We start from the raw sequence: 21100 nt of genomic DNA, 5'->3' as shown, positions 1-21100 counted from the left end.
CTCTTCAGCTCAAGGCGAGCGCTCTACCACTTGAGCTACAGCGCCACTTCCAGTTTTCTGGTGGTTTTTTTTTTTTTATTGGAGATAGGAGTCTCATGGTCTCTCCTGCCCGGGCTGGCTTTGAACCGCGATCCTCAGATCTCAGCCTCCTGAGTAGCTAGGATTACAGGCGTGAGTGAGCCACCAGCGCCCAGCTGAAGCAGATTTTTAAAATGCACATTTTATTAGGTCGGTAGGGGCTGTGACTTGAGGGATGCACAGTCCTTGAAATACTGATTGAGCCCCACAGATCTCTGGACAATTCCCTGCCTCTCTGTCAAGGTGGAGCCAAGCACTTGTCTATGCCTCCTCCATCTAGCATTCTGGGACCAGAGGAACCTGAGGGCTAACGAAGGCCCTGGACTGGAGCAGATGAAGTTAGGGTGAGCTACATTGTGGGTCCCAGCAACCAAAGTATCCCCCTCTTTTTCTTCTCCTTCCTTTTCCTCCCTCTCCTCTTCTTCCTCTTTGTGTGTGCGTGTGCACGCATGCAAGAATGTGTGTGTGCGCGCGCGTGCGCACGTGCACTCGCACACGCGCACACGCACCAGTCCTGGGGCTGGAACTCAGGGCTTGGTACTGCCCTGATGCCCTGAACTTTATTGCTCAAGGCTAGCACTCTACCACTTCAGCCAAAGCTCCACTTTCAGCTTGTTTGATGCTTAATTAGAGATAAGAGTCTCATGGATTTCCTTGCCTGGGGTTGGCTTTGAACCACAATCCCCAGATCTCAGCCTCTAGAGTAGCTAGGATTATAGGTACGCCTAGTCTATTCTTCTTTAGGTTTTTGCTTACTGACTACTCCCTGGCCCTTCTGCCCAGATCTAAGTAATCACCATTATATGAGCCCCCAGAAGGCTTGAGTTGGGAAGGTCACTTGTCTTGTCCCTGGCCAGGTACCATTTGCACCCCACCCCACCCCCAGAGATGAAAGCATAGGGAGGGGCCCATCCAACCCAGCTGTCTGCTGTCCCCATTCCTCCGGCTCCCGGACCAAGGGAGCCACAGATGTATCAGCCTGTCTACCTTGCCAAGCCTGGGCCAGAGCTTTGATTCCTGGAGCTTCTAGGAAGAGTATCCAGGAATATAATTTTCCTTCACTTTCCCCATCTTATCTTTCCTTCTATTTTCTACCAAAGATGGAAGAGGTGGTCATGAGGCAGAGTATGTTAGGCAGGGTGTGTTAGCTGGGTGAGCAGGCCACAATGGTCCTGCCTGAGGACAGCATTGGGAGATCTTGCTGAGGGCTGTGGGGCCAGGTGAGGATTCAGGGAGGGGAAAGTGTGTCTGATCTGCAGCAGTCCCAGTGGCAACAGGGCAGCATCTACCCTCATGGGGGAGCCTGGGTTTGATCCAGTTTCTCACTGTATGTCCTTGGGTAATTTCTTATGTTTAAGGCTTTAGGATGGCCCTTGGGTTCTGCAGGATCCATGTCACAGCAAGCACTGAGACTGCCTACTCAGTGGGCATTATGATCCCATTAGTGTCCTCCATCCCTGACAGGTAAGGGGACTGTGTTCACACTAGACATGTATGACCTATGATCATACTGGACAAATTGGAGTAACCAATTGGCGTAACCACCACCACTTCCGGTTATTTATCCAGTCACTAAGTTAAGGTCTCCCCATAGAACATGGGGAAGGGTGGATTTTCTGGCTCTCCAGTGAGGACCCCAACCCTGAGAGAAGCTCACCAGCAGTAAGCAGCAGAGCCCACATTGTTCTTCTACTCTTTATGATAAACAGTATCCTGTATGTATAAGATGAGATGAGCCTGATGACCTTTACACTGTTCCTACAGCCCTGCTGAGAACTGGCTTACATGTCTCCCTTTCTCCATCTATCCCCAGAACGGCCTCCCCGCTCCTCTCTTCTCCCCTTTTTGCTAGAGTGTTAGTATCATATCCACATATATATTTTTGTATGTGTTATATGCGGGCTTTTTGAATTCAGGGCCTGAGCACTGTCCCTGAGCTTTTTTTTTTTCCCTCAAGAATGGCTCTCTACTACTTGAACCACAGCTCCACTTCCAGATTTTTTTTCACTTGTTAATTGGACATAAGACTCTCACAGACTTTTGTGCCCAGGCTGGCTTTGAACCTCAATAATCCTCAGATCTCAACCTCCTGAGTAGTTAGAATTACAGGCATGAGCCATTGGTGCCCCTAGCATGACCATAATATTTTATCATATTCTGAAAATTGACTAATTTTATTTTGTAATTGGAAAGTGTGCATGTGTGAAGTGGACAATTTAAGTTTTGGCATACTATATACAGCCAGTAAATCACCTCATCCATTGGGAAGAGGAACACCCCCCCACCCGACCCTGTCCTAAACTTTCCTTGAGCCCCTTGGTGATCCTTCCCATTATCCCAGGCTGCCTTTGGGATTTTTTTTCAATAAATGGAATTATTCAGTATATACTTGTTTCCTCCAGCTTCCTTCACCCTGCATGGTTATTTTATGAGAGACTGACGTTGCTGCATTATCGATAGCTCCTTTTTATTGCTGAGTAGTATTGTATCATATAGGTTCACCAAAGTTTGTTTACTCATTCACCATCAATGGCCATCTGGGTTGTTTCCAGTTTCTGGCTATTACAAATAAGGCTGCTGTAAACATCCACCTTCAAGTCTTTGCATGCACAGCTGCTTTCCTCTCTCTTGAGTAAATACCAAGGAGTAGAATGGCTGGGTCAAATTATAGGTGTTTTAACTTCTTTTTTGAGGGGGAGAGGGTGGTACTTGTGTTTGTACTCTGGGCCTTGTGTTTGCTCTGCTCAACTAGGTTCTACATATGAGCCATGATTCCTCCCCAATTTTTTTTTGGGGGGTCCGGTCGTGGGGCCTGAACTCTGGGCCTGGGCATTGTCCCTCAGCTCTTCAGCTCAAGGCTAGTGCTCTATCATTTGAGTCACAACTCTACTTCCGGCTTTTTTCTTTTTGCTTATGTGGTGCTGAGGAATCGAACCCATGGCCTCAGGCATGCAAGGCAAGCGCTCTACTACTGAGCCACCTTCCCAGCCCTCCTCCCAAATTTTTGCTGGGGAGTCTATAGGACTTTTCTGCCCAGGCTGACTTTCAAATCAAGATCTTCCAGATCTCAGCCTACTTAGTGGCTAGGATTACAGCTGTGAGCCATCAGCACCTGGCATGTGTTTAGCTTTTTTAAGGAACTTCTGAACTACGTTCTCAAGTGATTGTATTATCTATATTCTGACCAGGGAGTGAGACTTCCAGTTACTCCCCTCTCTCCAAGGCTTGGTATGGTCATTCTTTTCAGTTTTAGCCATTCTAATGACTTATATTTGTCTTGTTATTAGAGTTGGAAGAATTCTTTATGTATACCTAGATAGGAATCCTTTATCAGATATGATTTATGAATATTCTCTCCCTTTCTTTGGGTTATCTTTGTATTTTTCATGAGTGTCCTTTGAAACACAAAAGCTAAAATTCTGATGAGGGAAGCAAGTATTAGAGTTCAAACACAGGGCTTTGCTAGGCAGGTAATCTATTGCTGAGCCACACCTCTAGTAAACATTTAAATCCACTTGGTGAAATCCAGTTTTTTTTATCTATTTTGTTGTGGTGGTGGTTGCTGCTGCTGTTGCTTATACTTTTGGTGTCATAGCTGAGAAACCACTTCTTAGTCCAAGCTCATGAAGATTTATACTAAGAGTTTTATAGTTTCAGCTCTTCTCTGTAAGTTATCAATCTATGTTGAGTTAAATGTGTATATGGGTAAGGATCCAGCTTCATTCAGTCTTTTGCCTGTGTTCATTTAGCTGTCTACAGCACTGTTGGCTGAAAAGACTATTCTTTCCCCCACTCACTTGTTTTGGCAGCCTGGTTGATTGTGTGTGAGATTTATTTCTGGCTCTATTCTGTTTTGATGGTCTGTATGTCCATGCTTATTCCAGTTCCACGTCCTCTTGAGTTCTTGTGCTTTGTTGCAAGTTTGAAATTGGGAAGTATGTCTTCCAACTTTCAAGGCTGTATTGGCAATTTCGGGGGCCTCTGAGTATCCATATGATTGATAGGATCACCTTGTCCATGTCTGCACAGAAGCCAGCCGTGATTCTCCTGCACCTGCTTTCTCACTGAACTATATACCCTGCACATACTCTACATCCATAGGTAGACAGCTTCCTCCTTCCCTTTACTGATGAGTCATTCTCCAGGGCAAGGCTGCCCACCTCCTCCTGCTGGACCAGATGTCAGGGCTTGAGCATCTGCTGGACTTCCTCGGGGTTCTGTTTTTTCCTCTGTTCTTCAGGGCTGTTGGATTGTATTGGGGGTGGGGAGAATGAGGGGGACCAAGCATCAAGAAGAGGCAAGAATGCAGGTAATAGCAGACTCTTTTGATACCATAGTTCCATGAAAGGCCTGAATGCTCCACCTGCCATAGACTTTCAGGGGGCTGTCTGGAAACTGTAGCTGGCTTTGAGTTAGTGAGGGATCTGTGCCCTGGTTCCCAAGATGTACCTTGGACATTGACTGATCCCCTCACCATGCTGGTAGAAGTGGCAGGTAATCATTGTTAAGAGACCACAGGCAGGCTGTGTCCCACCATAAGGCAGTGTCCTGTGCTGCTGCTGGTTCTGGGTCACAATCTCAGGCTGTGTCTGAGGAATGAGAGGTCCTCTGGCTATACTGGACAGGCCTTAAGGAACTGGTGGCACAGGGTATGAGGGGGAGGACAGGTGGGACAGGGGCTACACTGTGGTGGGAGGAACAAGGACATGGGTTGGCCAGGAAGACTGGGATGAAAGCTAATTCATGGGTCAGGAGCTGCTTGGCTCAGCAGGGACCAAGCCACATGCAAGACTCTACTAAACTTCCAGTCCAGGCCTTGCCAGGCTATGGGCAGTGTGCCCCGGTGTGTTTAATGATGTCCCAGGATAGGCAGGAAGCCCACTTCCGATGAGCTGTTCTCATGACACTAGACTGGCAGATGGAGGGACACCTAATGACCTAAGCTGCCCCTTCTGCTCCTCTGGCCTATAGACTACAAGACCCCCATTCCAGCTATAAAGGCTGGTGTGGAGGTTGGTCTCCCATAGGAGGCCTGGGTTGGGTTGAGGAAGAGCCAAGGGTCAATTGCTCTTTTTATTTTATTTATTATTTGTGTTTGGTTACTTATTTTTGTGCTAGTACTGGGACTTGAATTCATGGCCTACGCACTCTCCCTGAGCATTTTCCTTCAAGGCTGAAGCTCTACCACTGGAGCCACAGCTCCACTTCTGGCTCTTTGGTAGTTAACTGGAGATAAGAATCATGTAGCGTTTCCTACCCATGCTCATTTTGAACCTCAATCCTCACCTCTCAGCCTTGTAAGTAGCTAGGATTACAGATGTGAGCTACTCAGCCCAACTAAGCCAGATGCTCTTGGAGACCTCTTCATCTGTGTCTTTCTGTCCTCTTGCTCACCTGGGGAAGCATTTTGCACATTGTTTCATACTCATCTTTTATCTGGGTGCCTCAAGGCCACTTCATTATTTGTGCACCTATTCCTCATCAGTGACTCCTCACTCCCTCGCCTCTCTGGAACCTTGCTCACTGATAAATGGAACCTTCTGGCAAGACCCACCTGGTCTCTCTGCCAGGTGGGAAGATAAAAAAGAGGAGATGTGAGAGGCAGGCAGCCTTGGAGCCTCAAAATGCTGACCACATCATCTGAATGGAAGGGATAGGGCTCTATCTGCAGTTATTTTTTTTTCCCTGTCCTGGGGCTTGAACTCCAGGCCTAGGTGCTATCCTTGAGTTTCTTTCACTCAAGGCTAGCATTCTGCCCCTTGAGCAACAATGACAGTTCTGGGTTTTTCTGAGTAGTTAATTAGAGATCAGCATCTCACAGACTTTCCTGCCTGGGCTGGCTTCAAGCTGCAATCCTCAGATCTCTGCCTCCTGAGTAGCTGGGATTATAGGCGTCAGCTATCAGCACCCAGCTGTCTACAGTTCTTCTGGATACTTTGACTAGCTAGTAGAAGCCCTGAGCCCTTCCCAGCAGAAGTCACAGACATAGCCTTTATTTGAGAATCTTGGGGCCCAGTGGGGACCCCGAGGCTATCTAGTGGAACATGGCTTCTGCCTGAGGTGGGATCCTGTGACCACAACTGAGCCTTGGCTAGATTTTTGGCAGGAAGGAGGCTGACTTGGAGAAGTCACCAAGAGTTGACTAGAATGAGGACCATCACCTGGCTCTGAGTGCACATGGAAAGGATCCTTCACATCCCTCCCAGGGGACCACGCAGAAGCAGGCAGGCACAGGAGAAAGATTATTACAAGGTTTATTAGAGGAGCCATATTTCCCCCAGAGAGGGAGCACATGACACCCTACACTATCTAGGTAGCAGCAGGGTCTCAAGGTAGAAAGTGAGGGAGGTAGGAGCTCAGGTGGGTCTGGGCAGAGAAAGAGAGGGACCAGCTGTATGGCAGGAACTCCGGGACAGGGAGAAGCTCAGGTCTGGATGGAGCTGAGGACCAACGGTGGGCATAATGCTCACACATGTGACACCAGGGTGGCCCTGGCGCCTTGAAGACTCTGGTCACTACAGACTTTTTTCATCAGCCTTGCTACATCCTGTCAGGCCTTCCTCAAGCTTCTCCATTCCCCTCCCACTTGTTCTTGCCACAGTGAAAACAAATGACTCGGCAACCAGGAAAGTGTCACCTTCTAGACCCAAGAACTGTGCAGTGATTACTATGCAAGAGACTCTCAGGCAGTACATTGTTAGCTTCATTTTGCAGATCAGGAAACTGAGGCAGAGAGAAACAAATCACCTGCCCAAGGTCGTAAGTAAAGACACAGAGGCCAAGCAAGACCTGTGCCAACCTCTGCAGATCCTGGCCCTCCCCAGTTCTGCCACTACCACGGAGTTGTCAGTATCCCTGGGAAAGGGCCTCCTAAGGACGCACCTTTACTGGGTAGTACGATTAATAGTCAGTCACTGAGCCCTTATGTGGCCCTGGGCTGAGCACAGCTTGTAGATCCTCTGTAATCCCACAGTAGCTCTCTGATAGGTTTGATTGTTATTTCAAGCAGAGGAAATGGTCCAAGGTCACCTTGTTTCTAAAGCCTGGCTCAATGATCCGAGCGAGTTGCAGTCACCTGCGTGTATTCTTGTGTTTGCACCACAACCTGTTGTAGGCCTTTTCCTAAAAGTCTGGCAGTCTCAGGGGTTATGTGGAAGGCCAGGTCACAACAGGACGCTGCTGGCTCCTGGCCCCAACACATTGCATACAAGTCCAAGCCCCTGTTGTCTCGGAAACTTCATGAAGGGAGAGCCCTTTTTCCTGTGGGCACTGACCACGAATTGGGCATTGCTTAAGGGTGCGGTGACAGAATGCTGGGTGCTCAACACTGAGGCTTGGGGGCAGGGGGAGGGGGGGAAGGAGTGAGGCCACTGCATGCCTCCTGCAGCTGTGTGTGTCTGGTGTGGATGCACAGCTCCCTGATAGGCACCTCCTCGTGACTTCTCCCACAACAGCCTCCAGCAGCTCAGCCATTCACATAAGCGAGTGTGTCCGTTCACTTCCTATGGCCGTAATAAATAACCTAAGATGATCAACTTAGAAAAAAGATTAATTTTGGCTCACAATTTTAGAGGTCCTGTTGCTTTTGGGCCTGGTGGTGGAGGTGGTGGCGATGTGTATGTGTGTCAGAACAGAACTGTTCGTTCACCTGATGGCAGAGAAGTCAAGAGAGAAAGAGGCATCGCTGGGGGCCCATTACCAAGCTCTCCAGTGACATGAAGACATCCCTCTATGCTCTGCCTCTATTTTTTTTTTTTTTTTTGGCAGGTTGTGGGGCTTGAATTCAGGGCTTGGGTGATATCCCTGAGTTCTTTTGCTCAAGGCTAGCACTCTACCACTTTGAGCCACAGCTCTACTTCGAGTTTTCTGGTGTTTAATTGGAGATAAGAGCCTCACGGACTTTCCTACCTGGGCTGGCTTTGAACCACAATCCTCAGATCGCAGCCTCCTGAGTAGCTAAGGAATATAGGTGTGAGCCAACCAGCTCCCAGCTGCTCTGCCTCTTAAAGGCTTTGCCACCTTCTGATAGACCTAGTCTTTGGCACATGGCCTTTTAGGGACACTTCTGATCCAGACGATAGCAGTGAGTAAAGTCTATAATGACAGGGGAATAGCACTGCCCCTTCTGCAGGGGTAGGCTGCCTAGCATTGGCCAGTGGTACAGGCCATCAGAGCCTAAGACCAGGCCATCTCAGACCTCTCACCATAAACTAGAAGTCTGGATTATTATTTAATTTCATTGCTGGATCAAATATATCTTTATTGTACTTTACTGATTAATTGGTTCATTGATTGCAGTGCTGAGGATTGAACCTAGTGTCTCCTGCATGTAAGGCAAGGGCTCTACCACTGAGCCCCAAATGTTCATGTGTGTATGCACTCCTACAAGTCCAGTGCTGGGACTTGAACTCAGGGCCCTGAATTCTCACTTGGTTGTTTTTTTTTTGCTCAAGGCTGGTACTCTACCACTTGAGCCACACCTCCACTTCTAGGTTAATTTGACATACTTAACTTGATAAAGTGTTTCCTGTCCAAGCTGGCTTTGAATCATGATCCTCAAGTTTTAGTCTCCTCAGTAGCTACAAGATTAAGTATAAACCACCTACTTCCTAACCTCAAATATATATATATATATATATATATATATATATATATATATATATTTGCTTCCCCCTTTCTCCCCTCCCCCCCCCCCCACAGTCCTGAGGCTTCAACTCTTGGCCTGGGTACTTTCCCTGAGCGCCTTTTGCTTAAGGCTAGTGCTCTACCACTTGAGCCACAGCTCCACTTTCGGATTTTTCAGTGATTAATTGGAGATAACAATCTCATGGACTTTCCTGCCTGGGCTGACTTCAAACCATGATCTTTAGATCTCTGCCTCTTGAGTAACTAAGATTACAGGAGGGAGCCACTGGTCCTGACCCAAATATACTTTGGATTCTATGAGTTTGGCCAAATCACATCTTGAACTACCAGTTAGGATCCCTGTCTGAGCTCAAGTTTGGGGTCCTGGGAGGCCAAGAGCAGAGCCAGAAACGCAGGGAGGGAGTGTATCTCTTGTATGAAATGGCAGGTACATTGACCACAGACAGAGCACACAGCTAGGCTGGCATCATCAGCACAGCAGGAGGTCAAAAGTAAACAGTGTGCTGTCCCTGCTCCCAAGAGACCCACAGAACCAAAAGAGATGACAATCATACACCTTAGACAACACACTTGTGCTAAAAGGTTCTATCCATTGCTGCCTCTGATCCTCTCATCATACTGGAAAGGGTGGGAGGGAACTCAGTGCTGGATGATCTGGCATTCAAATGTTCAGTGGATGATATCCTGGGCTTCTGCCTCATTGCACTTTTCTTCCTACTCCACTGGCTTGCCCTTCCTTCCCTGTGGGAGAGAGACTTGACCAATCAATATGTGGAGGTAGAGGTCTGTGTGTGACAGAGCTGAGCTGCTAGCCCAGGTCTGGTGTAGAGATATAGGGCTGCCAGAGCAAAGACAAACACAGAGCCCTGGGGAGTGTGAGTTGCAGGTAAATAACCGAAGGAAGAGAATCCCATGTGACTATTGGGGTGACACAGTCTAACAATTACTCTGCTATCTTTGGGACATTCTAGTTTACCCCCCAGGGGCTCCTGTGTCTGTCTGGCAACCCTAGGAAGTTCAGGACAGGGATGGGATCTTTGGAAATCTGGAAACTGAGCAAAACCTGAACAGTGACAGCCAAATGCCCACTCACCTGCTTCGCATCATGCTAATGGCCCCTGCGTCATGACGTCATGTATCCTTGGCCCCTTGCTGCAGCCCCGGTGTGTCTCTCACTGCCTGCTTCCGGCCCCTTAATTGGATAAAGCCTGCAGCTGGGCACCAGAAGAGGGGCGGCCGAGCTGTCAGGCTGGGAGGGAAATCACCTTGGATCCAGAGAGTTGAGCTGGCTGCTGATTTATTGATTGCCTTGAAATAACAGTGATCAAATCAAAGCTGGCCCTTTCCTCGTTTCCTTTCCCACTAGGTTTTTGCTTGTCATCAGATTCCTCTGAAAGTACAGTCATCATCAGCCCTTTGTCAGGCTGAGGGATATGCATTGCTCTCGTGGGGGCTGGCAGAATGGTCTTGAAAGCTCCCAGCCCCAACTGTTGGGGAGCTGTGCCAGACCAGGGATTACAGACAGACCTGCCTTGCCTGAGCTTTTTCTAGTCCCTCAGTTTGCTTAGCTGCAAATCGAGAGACCTTCCCTCCCACTATACAGGATGAGGCTGTCAACAGGTACAGTGAGGAGTATGGCTCAGCTTGCCTGCCACCCGTGGTTGGACATTCACAGTCTCATCCTAGAGCCCTCATTAAAGCAGGAGGAGACTTGCTTTGAGGGAGCGAGGGAGGACCTGCAGGTACTTGACATTGGCAGGCCTTCTCCAGACCTTAGAGGTCAGGTTTAACAAGGATGGGAATTTTAGCATTTGGAGGTGTGCTGTTCGTGCCATAAAACACTCATTTTGACTGATATCTGCACCTATGTCACAATGACCCCTATCAAAATTCATAACACTCCATCCCCACAAAGTCATCCTGGCTCCTTCTAGGCCCATCTCTCCCCAACTCCCTTTCCCAGTGGAGTAGATCATGCTTTGCTTGTTGGTCCCGTTCAGCAGGGATCTTTCTCTCTGTCTCTCTCTGTCTGTCTCTTTCTTTCTCTCTCTCTTTTGTGTATGCCTGTACTGGGTCATGAACTCAAGGCTTCACATGTTCTGCTTGTCTTTTTCACACAATGTTGTTGCTCTACCATTTGAGTGGCAGCTCTTCTAGTTTTCTGCTAGTTATTTGGACACAAGAGTCACAGCCGGGCGCCGGTGGCTCACGCCTGTAATCCTAGCTACTCAGGAGGCTGAGATCTGAGGATCATGGTTCAAAGCCAGCCCAGGCAGGAAAGTCTGTGAGACTCTTATCTCCAATAAAACCACTAGAAAACCGGAGGTGGCTCTGTGGCTCAAGCGGTAGAGCGTTAGCCTTGAGCTGAAGAGCGCATGAACAGCGCCCAAGCCCAGAGTTCAAGCCCCACGACCGACAAAAAGAAAAGAAAAAAAAAAAAAGAGTCACAAACTTTTCTACCCAGTCTGGCTTCTAACTTGGATCCTCAGATCTCAGCCTCCTGAGTAGCTGTGATTACAGGCATAAGCCACTGGTGTTTGGCTCTGCTATGCCTCTTTCTGACTTACCCTCGAGGTCCCTCGTAGACCTCAGCCTCTGTGTAAGAATGGGGAGCATTGCCCACACTTCTGGGTAGTTTTGAGACCAAATGAAGTCAAGCAGAAGCATTTGTGAACTACACAAGATGAATCCATGGTGTCACTTTAATTAGTGGTGTCTTCAATTTGGATATCAGACCATGTACTCAAAGACCAGGGTTGTTACAGGTCTGAGCTACTATTACAGGTGGGGTGTTCCTAAAGGGGCCTTTCTGTACCGCTTGGTTGGGCTGCTTTGGAGAGTGGTTATGTCTCCCAGGGGTTCCCCAACAAGCCCTATAGCCTACACATGAGTCACTACCCCATACCTTCCCAGATTTGGGGCCAGTCCATCTGGCCCTGTGATACAGGGTACACATGGGTATAGTCTTGGTGGACTGAGCCCTTCAGACAGCTCGACTGGTTTTTCCAGAACCTTAGCAACAGTTGGTGCCATGCCAGGAATACACCAGTAGGCCAAAAGAAGAATTGGCTGAGTTGGGTTGAATCTTAAAAGGTAGAATAAAGCAGCCTATTTAAATAAAAAGCTTTTGTATATGAAAGACATTTTTTCTTGTATGGCAGCAGTACTGGGGATTGAACTCAGGACCTTGTGCTTAATGGGCAAGCACTCTACCATTTGAGCTACATTTTTTTTTTTGCTTTAGCTTATTTTTTAGATAGGATTCTGCATGTTGTGCCCAGGGCTGGCCTTGGACCAAAATCCTGCTGCTTCCACCTCATATGTAGCTTGGATTATAGGCATATACTACCACACCCAGTAAATGACTTTATTAAGAAATGGAAAAGACAACACACAGAATGGGAGGAGATGTTGACAAATCATATATCTGCTAAAGCATCTTGTCTCCTGAATATATAAAACTCAATTTTAAAAGTGGGCAAAGGAACTAGGCACTGCGAGCTTATACCTTTGACCCTAGCTACTCAGGAGGCTGAGTCTGAGGATCATGGTTAGAATACAGCCTGAGCAGGAAAGTCCAGGAGACTCTTTTCTCCAACTAAACACCAAATGCCAGGACTGGAGCTGTGGCTCAAGTGGTAGAGCACCAGCCTTGAGGGGAAAAAAAAACTAAAGGACAGTGCCCAGGCCTTGAGTTCAAGCCCCAGTACCAGCATTAAAGAGAAAAAAAATTAAAAGTGGATGAAGGACTTGAGTACGTTTTTCTCCAAAGAAGGTGTACAAATGGCTAATGAGGTCTGAACAAAATGCTCTACATTGTTAGTTGATGAGGAAATAAAAATGATAGACTAAAGGTAACACTTCACACTAGTGAGGGGGGCAGTGATTGTGACTTTGAAAACTGGAAAATAACAAATGTTGGAGAAGATGGGCAGACATCACTGCTGGGGGTATGCACGATGTTGCAGCTGCCAGGAGAGCAATTCATTTGTGATCTAGTGATATCATTTCCAGGGATATAGACAGCACACGTTCACACAAAGCCTGGATATGAATGTTCACAGCCAAAGTCCCTGACATTTGCTACCTGGATAGACAAAATGTAGGATTTTGCTATAATGGAATGATAGCCACCAAAAAGGACAGAAGTCCACATTTGTGTAGTAGCATAAATGAATCTTGAAGATGTCATGCACAAAAGGCCACATGTTGTAGCATTTTGTTTATATCATATGTCTAGAATAACAAGTATATATAGACAGAGCAGGCTAGTACTGCTAGGGACAAGGAAGGGGAGATGGAGGTGAGGGACAGACTACTAATGAATACAGGCTTCTCTTTGTGTTCTTGGAAGGGGTCTAAAATGAGATTGTGATGATGGTTATACAATTAAAAGGCTCTTCAAGTTTCAAGTCTCAAACATTAAAAATAGAGTCAGGGACTGATAGCTCAATGCCTATAACCCTAACTACTCAGAAGAGGCTGAGATCTGAGGATCATGGTTCAAAGCCATCCAGGAAGGAAAGTCTATGAGACTCTTATCTTCAATTAAATCATAGAAAAAGCAGGAAGTGGTAGAGTGCTAGCCTTGAGCAAAAGAGCTCAGAGACAAGGCCCAGGCCAAGTTCAAGCCTCAGGACTGTTTTTTTTTTTTTTTTTTTTTAAAAAAAAAGCTGGCCAGGCATTGGTGGCTCACACCTGTAATCCTAGCTACTCAGGAGGCTGAGAGCCAGCCTGGGCAGGAAAATCCATGAGACTCTTATCTCCAATAAACCAGTCAGAAAACTGGAAGTGGTGCTGTGGCTCAAGTGGTAGAGCACTAGCTTGGAGCTGAAGAGCTGAGGGACAGTGCCCAGGCCCAGAGTTCAAGGCCCATGACCACCAAAAAAAAAAAAAAAGCTGGATGGAGGTAGAGGTGTGGCTTATGTAGTAGAAAGCCAGCCTTGAGTGGAAAAGGCCAAGTGAGAGTAAGAGACCTTGAATTCAAGCTCCAGTATGGGCATCCCTAAATTAAAAGTTAAAACAAAAAAGAAAAGGAAAACAAGAAGCATCCCTAAGGAGTGTGCCTTTCGGCATTAGGGCCCCCTGCAACTCCCCCAGACCCTCTGATCATCCCTCCTCCTTCTGGGAGAGAGGACTGAGCTGCCCACCAGGCCAGCAGATGCCACCTAGCTGACAGGTCAAAGGGCTGTTTACCTTCCAGGAGAGCTAGGTAGCTGTGTAGACAGATGAATTAAGGGGAAGGCCCAGAGCCCCTCCCTGGCCTTCCTTCCTGCATGCCTCTGTCTAGACCCCTCCCTGCAGTGCGACTGCCCAGATGCTCTGAAGACAGCCCACCAACACAGGTGGCTCAAGCTCCTAGGATGTGCTCAGGAGCGGCTTCTTGGTGGCCTTGGGCAAACTCTTGGGTAGGACCTGGAGCTGGTGGTTATAGCATCCTCCCCCATCAACTTCCAAGAAAGGCCTGGTCCTTCTGAGAAGCCAGGCTGAGCAGCAGACAGTCTTTGTGAGGCCAGAATAATGATAAATAACCTCACTGACATTATGGAACCCCAGGACAGGGGCTAATACCCCTCTAGTACTAATAATGTACTAGAGAGCTTTGGGATGCTTCCTATTGATACTCAACTTACAGTGGGGTTCTGACCTGTTAGAGCCATTGTGATTTGAAAATATATATAGTCAAAAATGTATTTAGGGGCTGGGAATGTGGCTTAGTGGTAGAGTGCTGGCCTAGTATGCATGAAGCCCTGGGTTTGATTCCTCAGTACCACATACACAGAAAAAAGTAGGAAGTGGTGCTGTGGCTCACGTGATAGAGTGCTAGCCTTGAGAAAAAAGAAGCTCAGGGATGGTATCCAGGCCCTAAGTTCAAGCCCCATGACTGGCAAAAATGTATTTAGGATGTTGGAGGCATGGCTCAGGTGGTAGAGTGCCAGCCAATAAGCGAAAGTCTCAAATAAAAGTCCTAATCTTGAACAAAGAAAGAAAGGAAGGAAGAAAGAAGGAAGGAAGGAAGGAAGGAGGGAAGGAAGGAAGAAAGGGAAGGAATATCACAACTCAGCCTCATTTGTTCTCAACATGCCAACAGCATCCATGTTAGCCTACATACAGTCCAGCAAAATCATAGCTTAATTGTTTATATTTCACTCTATTTTTACTTTTGTGCAGATACTTGGGACTTGAACTCAGGGCACTCTCCTTTTAGCTTTTTCTGCTCAAGGCTGATACTCTACTGCTTGAGCCCAAGCTCTACTTCAGTTTTTGGTGGTTAATTGGAGATAAGAGTCTCACAGACTTTGCTGCTTAGACTGGCTTTTGACCCCAATCCTTAAATCTCAACCCCTTGAATAACTAGGAATACAAATGTCAGCCACTGGTGCCCATTTTTTAAAATGGGCATGTGAATTCAGGGCCTTGCAGCTTGTTAGACAGGCACTGTAATACTTGAGCTGTGCTCTCAGCCTATTTTTGCTTTTGTTTTCTGGACAGGGTCTCATGTGTTTCCCAGGCTGTCCTCAGACTGCAGTCTTTCCTATTTCTGCCTCCAAAGTAACTAGGATTACAGACTTGAGCACTATGCCTGGCTCACAGCCAGATGTGTAAATAAAGTAGAGAATACCTTATGTAATATATTGACCACCTGATTCTAGAAAGTTCTGGCTGCATAGCACACTGCAGAACACTGCCTGTTACTTTCCTTTGTGATCCAGGGCTGGCTAGGAGCTTTTGCTGCCCACAGTGGTAAGAGAGGGTCAACCTCACAGTTGGTTTATTACCCAGGAGAGAACCAAATTCAAAATTCAAAGTACACCTTTACTGAAAACATACTGCTTTTTAAATTCTATTGTTATTATTAAGGTGTTATACAGAGGGCTGCCATTTCATAACTCAAGTGATGAGTATATTTCTTTTTTTTTTTTTTTGGTCAATGTCACCTCTTGCTTTTTTTTTTTAACCACAAAGTTAAAAAGAAAATTAAATTGACACACTGTAAGTTGGGAACTGTCTGCAAATGCACATATGGCTTCATATCCAGAGCCCAGATAAATGACTTGTATATTAGAGCCCCAAACTGTGTGTATGCTCTTTTGCATTGTCCCTGTCTTCTCCCTCCCTTCTGCAAACACAGTCCTATATTTGCCCCACTCCAGGGCCAGGGCACTGTGTAGGAGAAGCCCCTCAGGGCAGAGCAGCCTATCTGGGATATGCAGGGACTCTGGGGTGGTGGAGCTAGCTGAGAGACTAGAAGGAGAACCACCTCTAACCTCCCAGCATGTTTGCACATGAAAGTTGAGGATCAAGATATGATTCATTGGAAAACAACAAGAACAGGACTCTGATGCTAAAGTTAGGCACTTGCATGTCTATGTCTTCAGGAGAGGTTCTGGCAGTGTTGGGGGTACGGATGGGGGCTTCCCTTCTTCTACCCTTTGGATGACCACTGTGGGAGAACCCCCAGCAAGAAGGAGCAGACCCTGGGGTTCAGATCATGGCACAATCTGGAGTTCCTTTTGTTTGTTTTGGCCACCCTTTGCTTCTTCTTGCCTGCTGGGGCATTTCTGGATCTTTTTTCCCCTAGTATGAACTCAGGGCCTATCATACCTGCTAGGTTTTACCACCTTCAGCCCTTTCTTTGCTCTGGTTATTTTGAGATGGCGTTCCAGTCCCCCCCTAACCTGTTTGTGCCTAGAACTTAATCTTATTTTCCACTTCCTGCCATAGTAGATGATAAGCATATACCACCACTCTCAGCTATTGGATGAGAAAGGGGCCTTGCCTGGGGCTGGCCTCAAGTAGGTAGGATCCCAAGTGTGAGCCTCCTTGCTCTGGCCCCTTTTGTAAGTGTATGCAACAGGATGCTGTGGCTCCAGGATGGGCCTGAGAGTCTACTCTATCTCCCCCCACCCTGCCCCCAACCCAGCCCCATATTGACCTGGGGATGTGCTTCTTAGTGGGTACAGGCTTCCCCCCCCCAGTCGTGGGGCTTGAACTCTGGGCCTGGGCGCTGCCCCTCAGCTCTTCAGCTCAAGGCAAGCACTCTACCACTTGAGCCACAGTGCCATTTACAGTTTTCTGGTGTGAATTGGGGATAAGAATCTCATGGACTTTCCTGCCCGGGCTGGCTTTGAACTGCGATCCTCAGATCTCAGCCTCCTGTATAGGTAGGATTACAGGTGTGAGCCCCCAGCACCAAGCTACTCAGGCTTTTTATCAGTGGTTATTTGGCTGATGGTGGGTCCTGCTTATCCAGTCTGAACCAAGAGAGGATAGAAGTCCCATAGAACTGGCCCTCAGACCTCCCCGGCTTCCTGGATGGGTATAGGAGCTGCACCCAGACAATTCTCCTTCCTTGGAACTCAGCTCAAAGCCTAGTAATGCAGAGATACTTGCTCATTGCTTTTCTGCCCAAGACTCTCCAGGCAGCACCTCAGGTCTTGTTCTCCGATCGTCATGTAGGTGGCAAGATGGGAGCAGAGAACTCACAAGCTGAGCAAGTCCTTCGGGTCCCCCTACCTGGCCTGCTACTCCCTGGGCTGTGTCATCTTGTTCCTGAACTTCTTACGCTCATACTGGTAAGTCTCCCTATCAGACTGGCCACCTGGCGTAGCCCCTGCTCCTGTGAGAATGCATAGCCAAGAGACGGAGGGCCATAGAGAGGCCCAGTGTCGGATGCGCAGGAACTCGACTCTCAAAGACCTGGTGTCATAGCCACCCGGATTTCTCTATTCCTCAGAGGAGGAGCTCTCAGTGACCTCAGGAAGGGGTGGTATGAATGCCACTGAGCCAGGGGGGCTGGGAGGAGCACAGAGGACCAGCCCAGATAACCCTTATACTTTCATCCCTGGAATCCCCTGTGACAAGTGCTGAGATAGGAGGCAGAGGCCCTGGTTAGGATCCTCTAAGGACCTAGCCTTCTTCCTAGGCTTGGACCAGTGCCAGTCAGCCCCTCTGTGTACCCTCTTGCTATGAGCAGGGGATGGAATCTAGGTGGAATACAGATGCTGACCAGCTACCAGGCTCCACAGCCCCTGGGAACATGTTTTTCATCTGTCTTTGTCCACACAGAGAGGAGGCTCAGTGTGCAAGTGAAGACAGTGAGACTTGGCAGGACACAGTGATCTGCCTGGGGCATCACGACTTCATGGGGGGAAATCCCATCCAGTTAGGCCAGAAGGTTGCCAGCAGTGCTACTGCACCAGGCTCATGGGATGAGGATCTCTAGAGGGGAGGGAAAGGGACCTATTTCCCACCCTGCCTCCTGGAGGTGGGTCATCTGTGCAGTGTTGCATCCCGCCTCATAGAAGACAGGTCCTTGGGGCTGCATCAGTAGGACAGAGGACCTGTACCTTCCTGGGAAATGGGGAAAGAAGGCTGTCACTGCTTCCAAGTAGATGTTCCTCATGGGAGCACAGAGGCTGAGCAAGCACAGAGTACTGGACATACATACAGCTCCAGGCCAGGCAGGCATCAGGAGGGGTGGGCTGAGCTGGGCCAGAATCAGATGAGCCCAGTTCATGCCTAGCTGACCTCTGCTCTCTAAGGCCCCCTGATTAAACAAGTTGCCTGGTTGCTCTGGGCCTTTCTTCTATCTGCTAGGCCTCATTCCAACTGTTCATCCTGCTGGGGCTTCACCTGGTTTTCCCTCCTACAATGCAAGAGAACCCCTTCCAGGCACACAGGAGGGAGTGGATGGCTCCCATGCTCTTCACATAGGCCTTGCTTCCTGGCCTAACCCTGCCCCGGGCTCTGTATATCTTCAGCAGGTATAGCTCCTCAGAAATCACCTCCACACCCCTACACCCCACACACGTGGGGCCAGCAGCAGTCAGTGCTGCAGCAGTGGGAGGCAAGTGAAAAGCAGAGTGCAAGAGCCCTCCGTGTGCCTCATGTTACCCGCCCAGCAAACAAGTATTTAATGTATATAAGATATAGAAGAACATGCATGGGGAGCGTGGGCACCAGGGTGATGTGCTACCCACATCTCAGCTGCCCTTTTGGGAATCAGTCTCCACCGAGGCCTGGTATGTGGTGTCTACAGCCTTATGGTTGAACTTAATGGAAGCTGTTCCCCAGAAATGAACAGATTCCTTTCATCCCTAGAGCTCCAAAGCATGGTGCACCCTATTTATTCTTCCCCAGCCCTGCACACACAACGCTTGAGCTGTTCCACTTCTTCCATGTTCCATGCAGTTAGAACATATACTCTCCTGTGCTCCTCAGTTGTTCCTAACCTGCGTGCAACCTTGCCGACTTGTGACCTGGGCCCAAGGGCTTCATCTAAAATGGGGAGGGGCCTGCCTCCTTCCTTTGCGCATACACCCCAGGTAAACCTTGATGACTCCCACCTGGGCCTGCTACTGAGCCAGAGATGAGATGGCTTGTGGTAGACCTAGCCTGGATAATTCAGGTGGGATCAGCTGTTGAGCTAGATGTGGTGAGAAATAGAGAGCCATGGAAAGTTGGGGAAGGGGCAGGGAGGTCAGTGACCCAAGTTGGATTTTGGATGTGTACAGGGTTTCCTTGCCTTTCTGAGCTAACCTCACTTACTTGCCCTGTTCAACTGACAGACCTGCTTCTAGAGGGAGGACTTACCGGGGTGGCAAAACAGGGCAAGTAAACAACCCCGAATGTGAGCCCAGAAGCAGCTGTGCAGCTTCAGATAAGCCCTGTGTCTGCTACCCCACAGCTCGGTGCTGGTAGCTGGATAAGGATGTGGTTGTTTGTGCTGTAAATCAGCCTTCCTCTTCCAGACAGTGGGTGTTGCTCCCTGAAAACTCAGCTGTGAGAGACAGGAAGCCAGCTGGAACCCAGCAGAGCTGCTCGGCAGCTCCTTCCACACAGCAGTGCACACTGCTTCCCCATGGGGCATTGGCTGGGTGGGCTTAGTACACTCAGGGCTTTCCAGGCCCAGGGAACCCAGGGAAGGGTGTATGGTAGAGGCAAGGTGTGATGTGGACAGGCCTCCATGGTGGGGGCACAGTGAATGATGGGTGCAGTGACACCACTACCACGGCACACACCTGTGGCACACACCTATTAAGGCTCAGCTACTCAGGAGGCTGAGGTAAGAGGATCACTGGGAGCCCAAGAGTTCAAGGCCATGATGAGCAATATAGTGAGACTCCATCCCAAATCAAAATGAAATAAATTTTTTGCCACATCTTCCAGATGAGTAGGCCCCTGGGGCCTCCGCTTCTTCCTCTCCTCTTCTTCCTCTTCCTCTTCTTCCTCCTCCGGGCTCCTGCTCGTGTGTACCATGGAGAGTGAGGCCCGCAGGCACACCTTTGGTTGACTCAAACAAGAGCCTAGCATAGTCATACCTTGGCTGTTGGGCTCCCAGCAGGAGGATCTCTCCTTTTAAGCATCACTAGGTTTTGGGGATCTGTCTGTCCAGCAGTCCATGACTTCCTTCTCTGTGTTGAACTTGTCCTAGGAAACCGAGGAAGACAGAAAGCATGCTCATGTCTAGCCACAAGATGTGTGTCTTCCTCCTGCCTTCCACACAGATGCTACAAGTCCCATCTTCTGCTAGGACCAGTTCCCTAGTCCCTGCCTGCACTGCCCATTCCTCCCACAGCCCTTGCGCATTGGCAGACAGGCCATCATCTTCTTCCCTGTGCTACCTAGTGGCTAGTGAGTTGGTTCAGGCATGAGGGTGGGATTGGTAGTTAGAGGAAGGGCTGGCAAGAAAATCCTGTTGGGGCAAGCTCTGCACCCCACAGCACCCTGCACCCTCCTCCTCCTTCAGTCCCCACCTAGAGGTATGTGTTCTCCATGTGTTAGAGTACACATAACAAAAGTTACCATTTTAACTACACAATGTGAAGGGCTGGGGATCAAACCCAGGGCCTCACACATGCTAGACAAGTGCTCTACCACTGAGCCATACCTCCAGCCTCTTTTCTGGACATTTTAGATGTGTCTGTTCTCACTTATTTTCCCAGAAAGATGCAAGCCGCAAAGGACAGGGACATTTGTTTTTTTTTTTTTTTTTTTGGTCTGGTCGTGGGGCCTGAACTCTGGGCCTGGGCACTGTCCCTCAGCTCTTCAGCTCAAGGCTAGCACTGTACCACTTGAGCCACAGCACCACTTCCAGCTTTTTTTTTTCTGCTTATGTGGTGCTGAGGAATCGAACCCAGGGCCTCATGCATGCAAGGCAAGCGCTCTACCACTGAGCCACCTTCCCAGCCCTGTACAGTGGGCATTTGAACCCAGTCAGGGTCACAGCTAGTTCAAGAGACCACTCAGCAACTAGCCTGCCTGCCCAGCTCTATGCCACAGCCCCGGCAGAGGCTGGCAGGTCCGAAGGAGCCACTGCTAGCTGGTCTTTGCTGGTTAGTGGTTTGGAGGCCTGGCAAGAGGAGCTTGTGAG

General features: G+C 48.6%; 1 protein-coding gene across 2 annotated transcripts in view; it reads left to right on the top strand.

Moving 5' to 3' along the window:
* Pemt (phosphatidylethanolamine N-methyltransferase) overlaps nucleotides 1–21100 on the top strand; it is a 73645-nt gene that overhangs the window by 40507 nt on the left and 12038 nt on the right. For both annotated transcript variants that reach the window (XM_013016415.1, XM_013016416.1), the window contains exon 3: nucleotides 17185–17300. In XM_013016415.1, coding sequence (XP_012871869.1) covers nucleotides 17185–17300 — 116 coding nt within the window. The remainder of the gene's footprint in view (nucleotides 1–17184; nucleotides 17301–21100) is intronic.

This window comes from Dipodomys ordii, unplaced genomic scaffold, assembly GCF_000151885.1.
Source record: "Dipodomys ordii isolate 6190 unplaced genomic scaffold, Dord_2.0 Scaffold31, whole genome shotgun sequence".
In the NCBI taxonomy this organism is placed as follows: Eukaryota; Metazoa; Chordata; class Mammalia; order Rodentia; family Heteromyidae; genus Dipodomys; species Dipodomys ordii.
The sequence above is the reverse complement of the archived record's forward strand: the minus strand, read 5'-3'. Positions and strand labels throughout refer to the sequence as shown.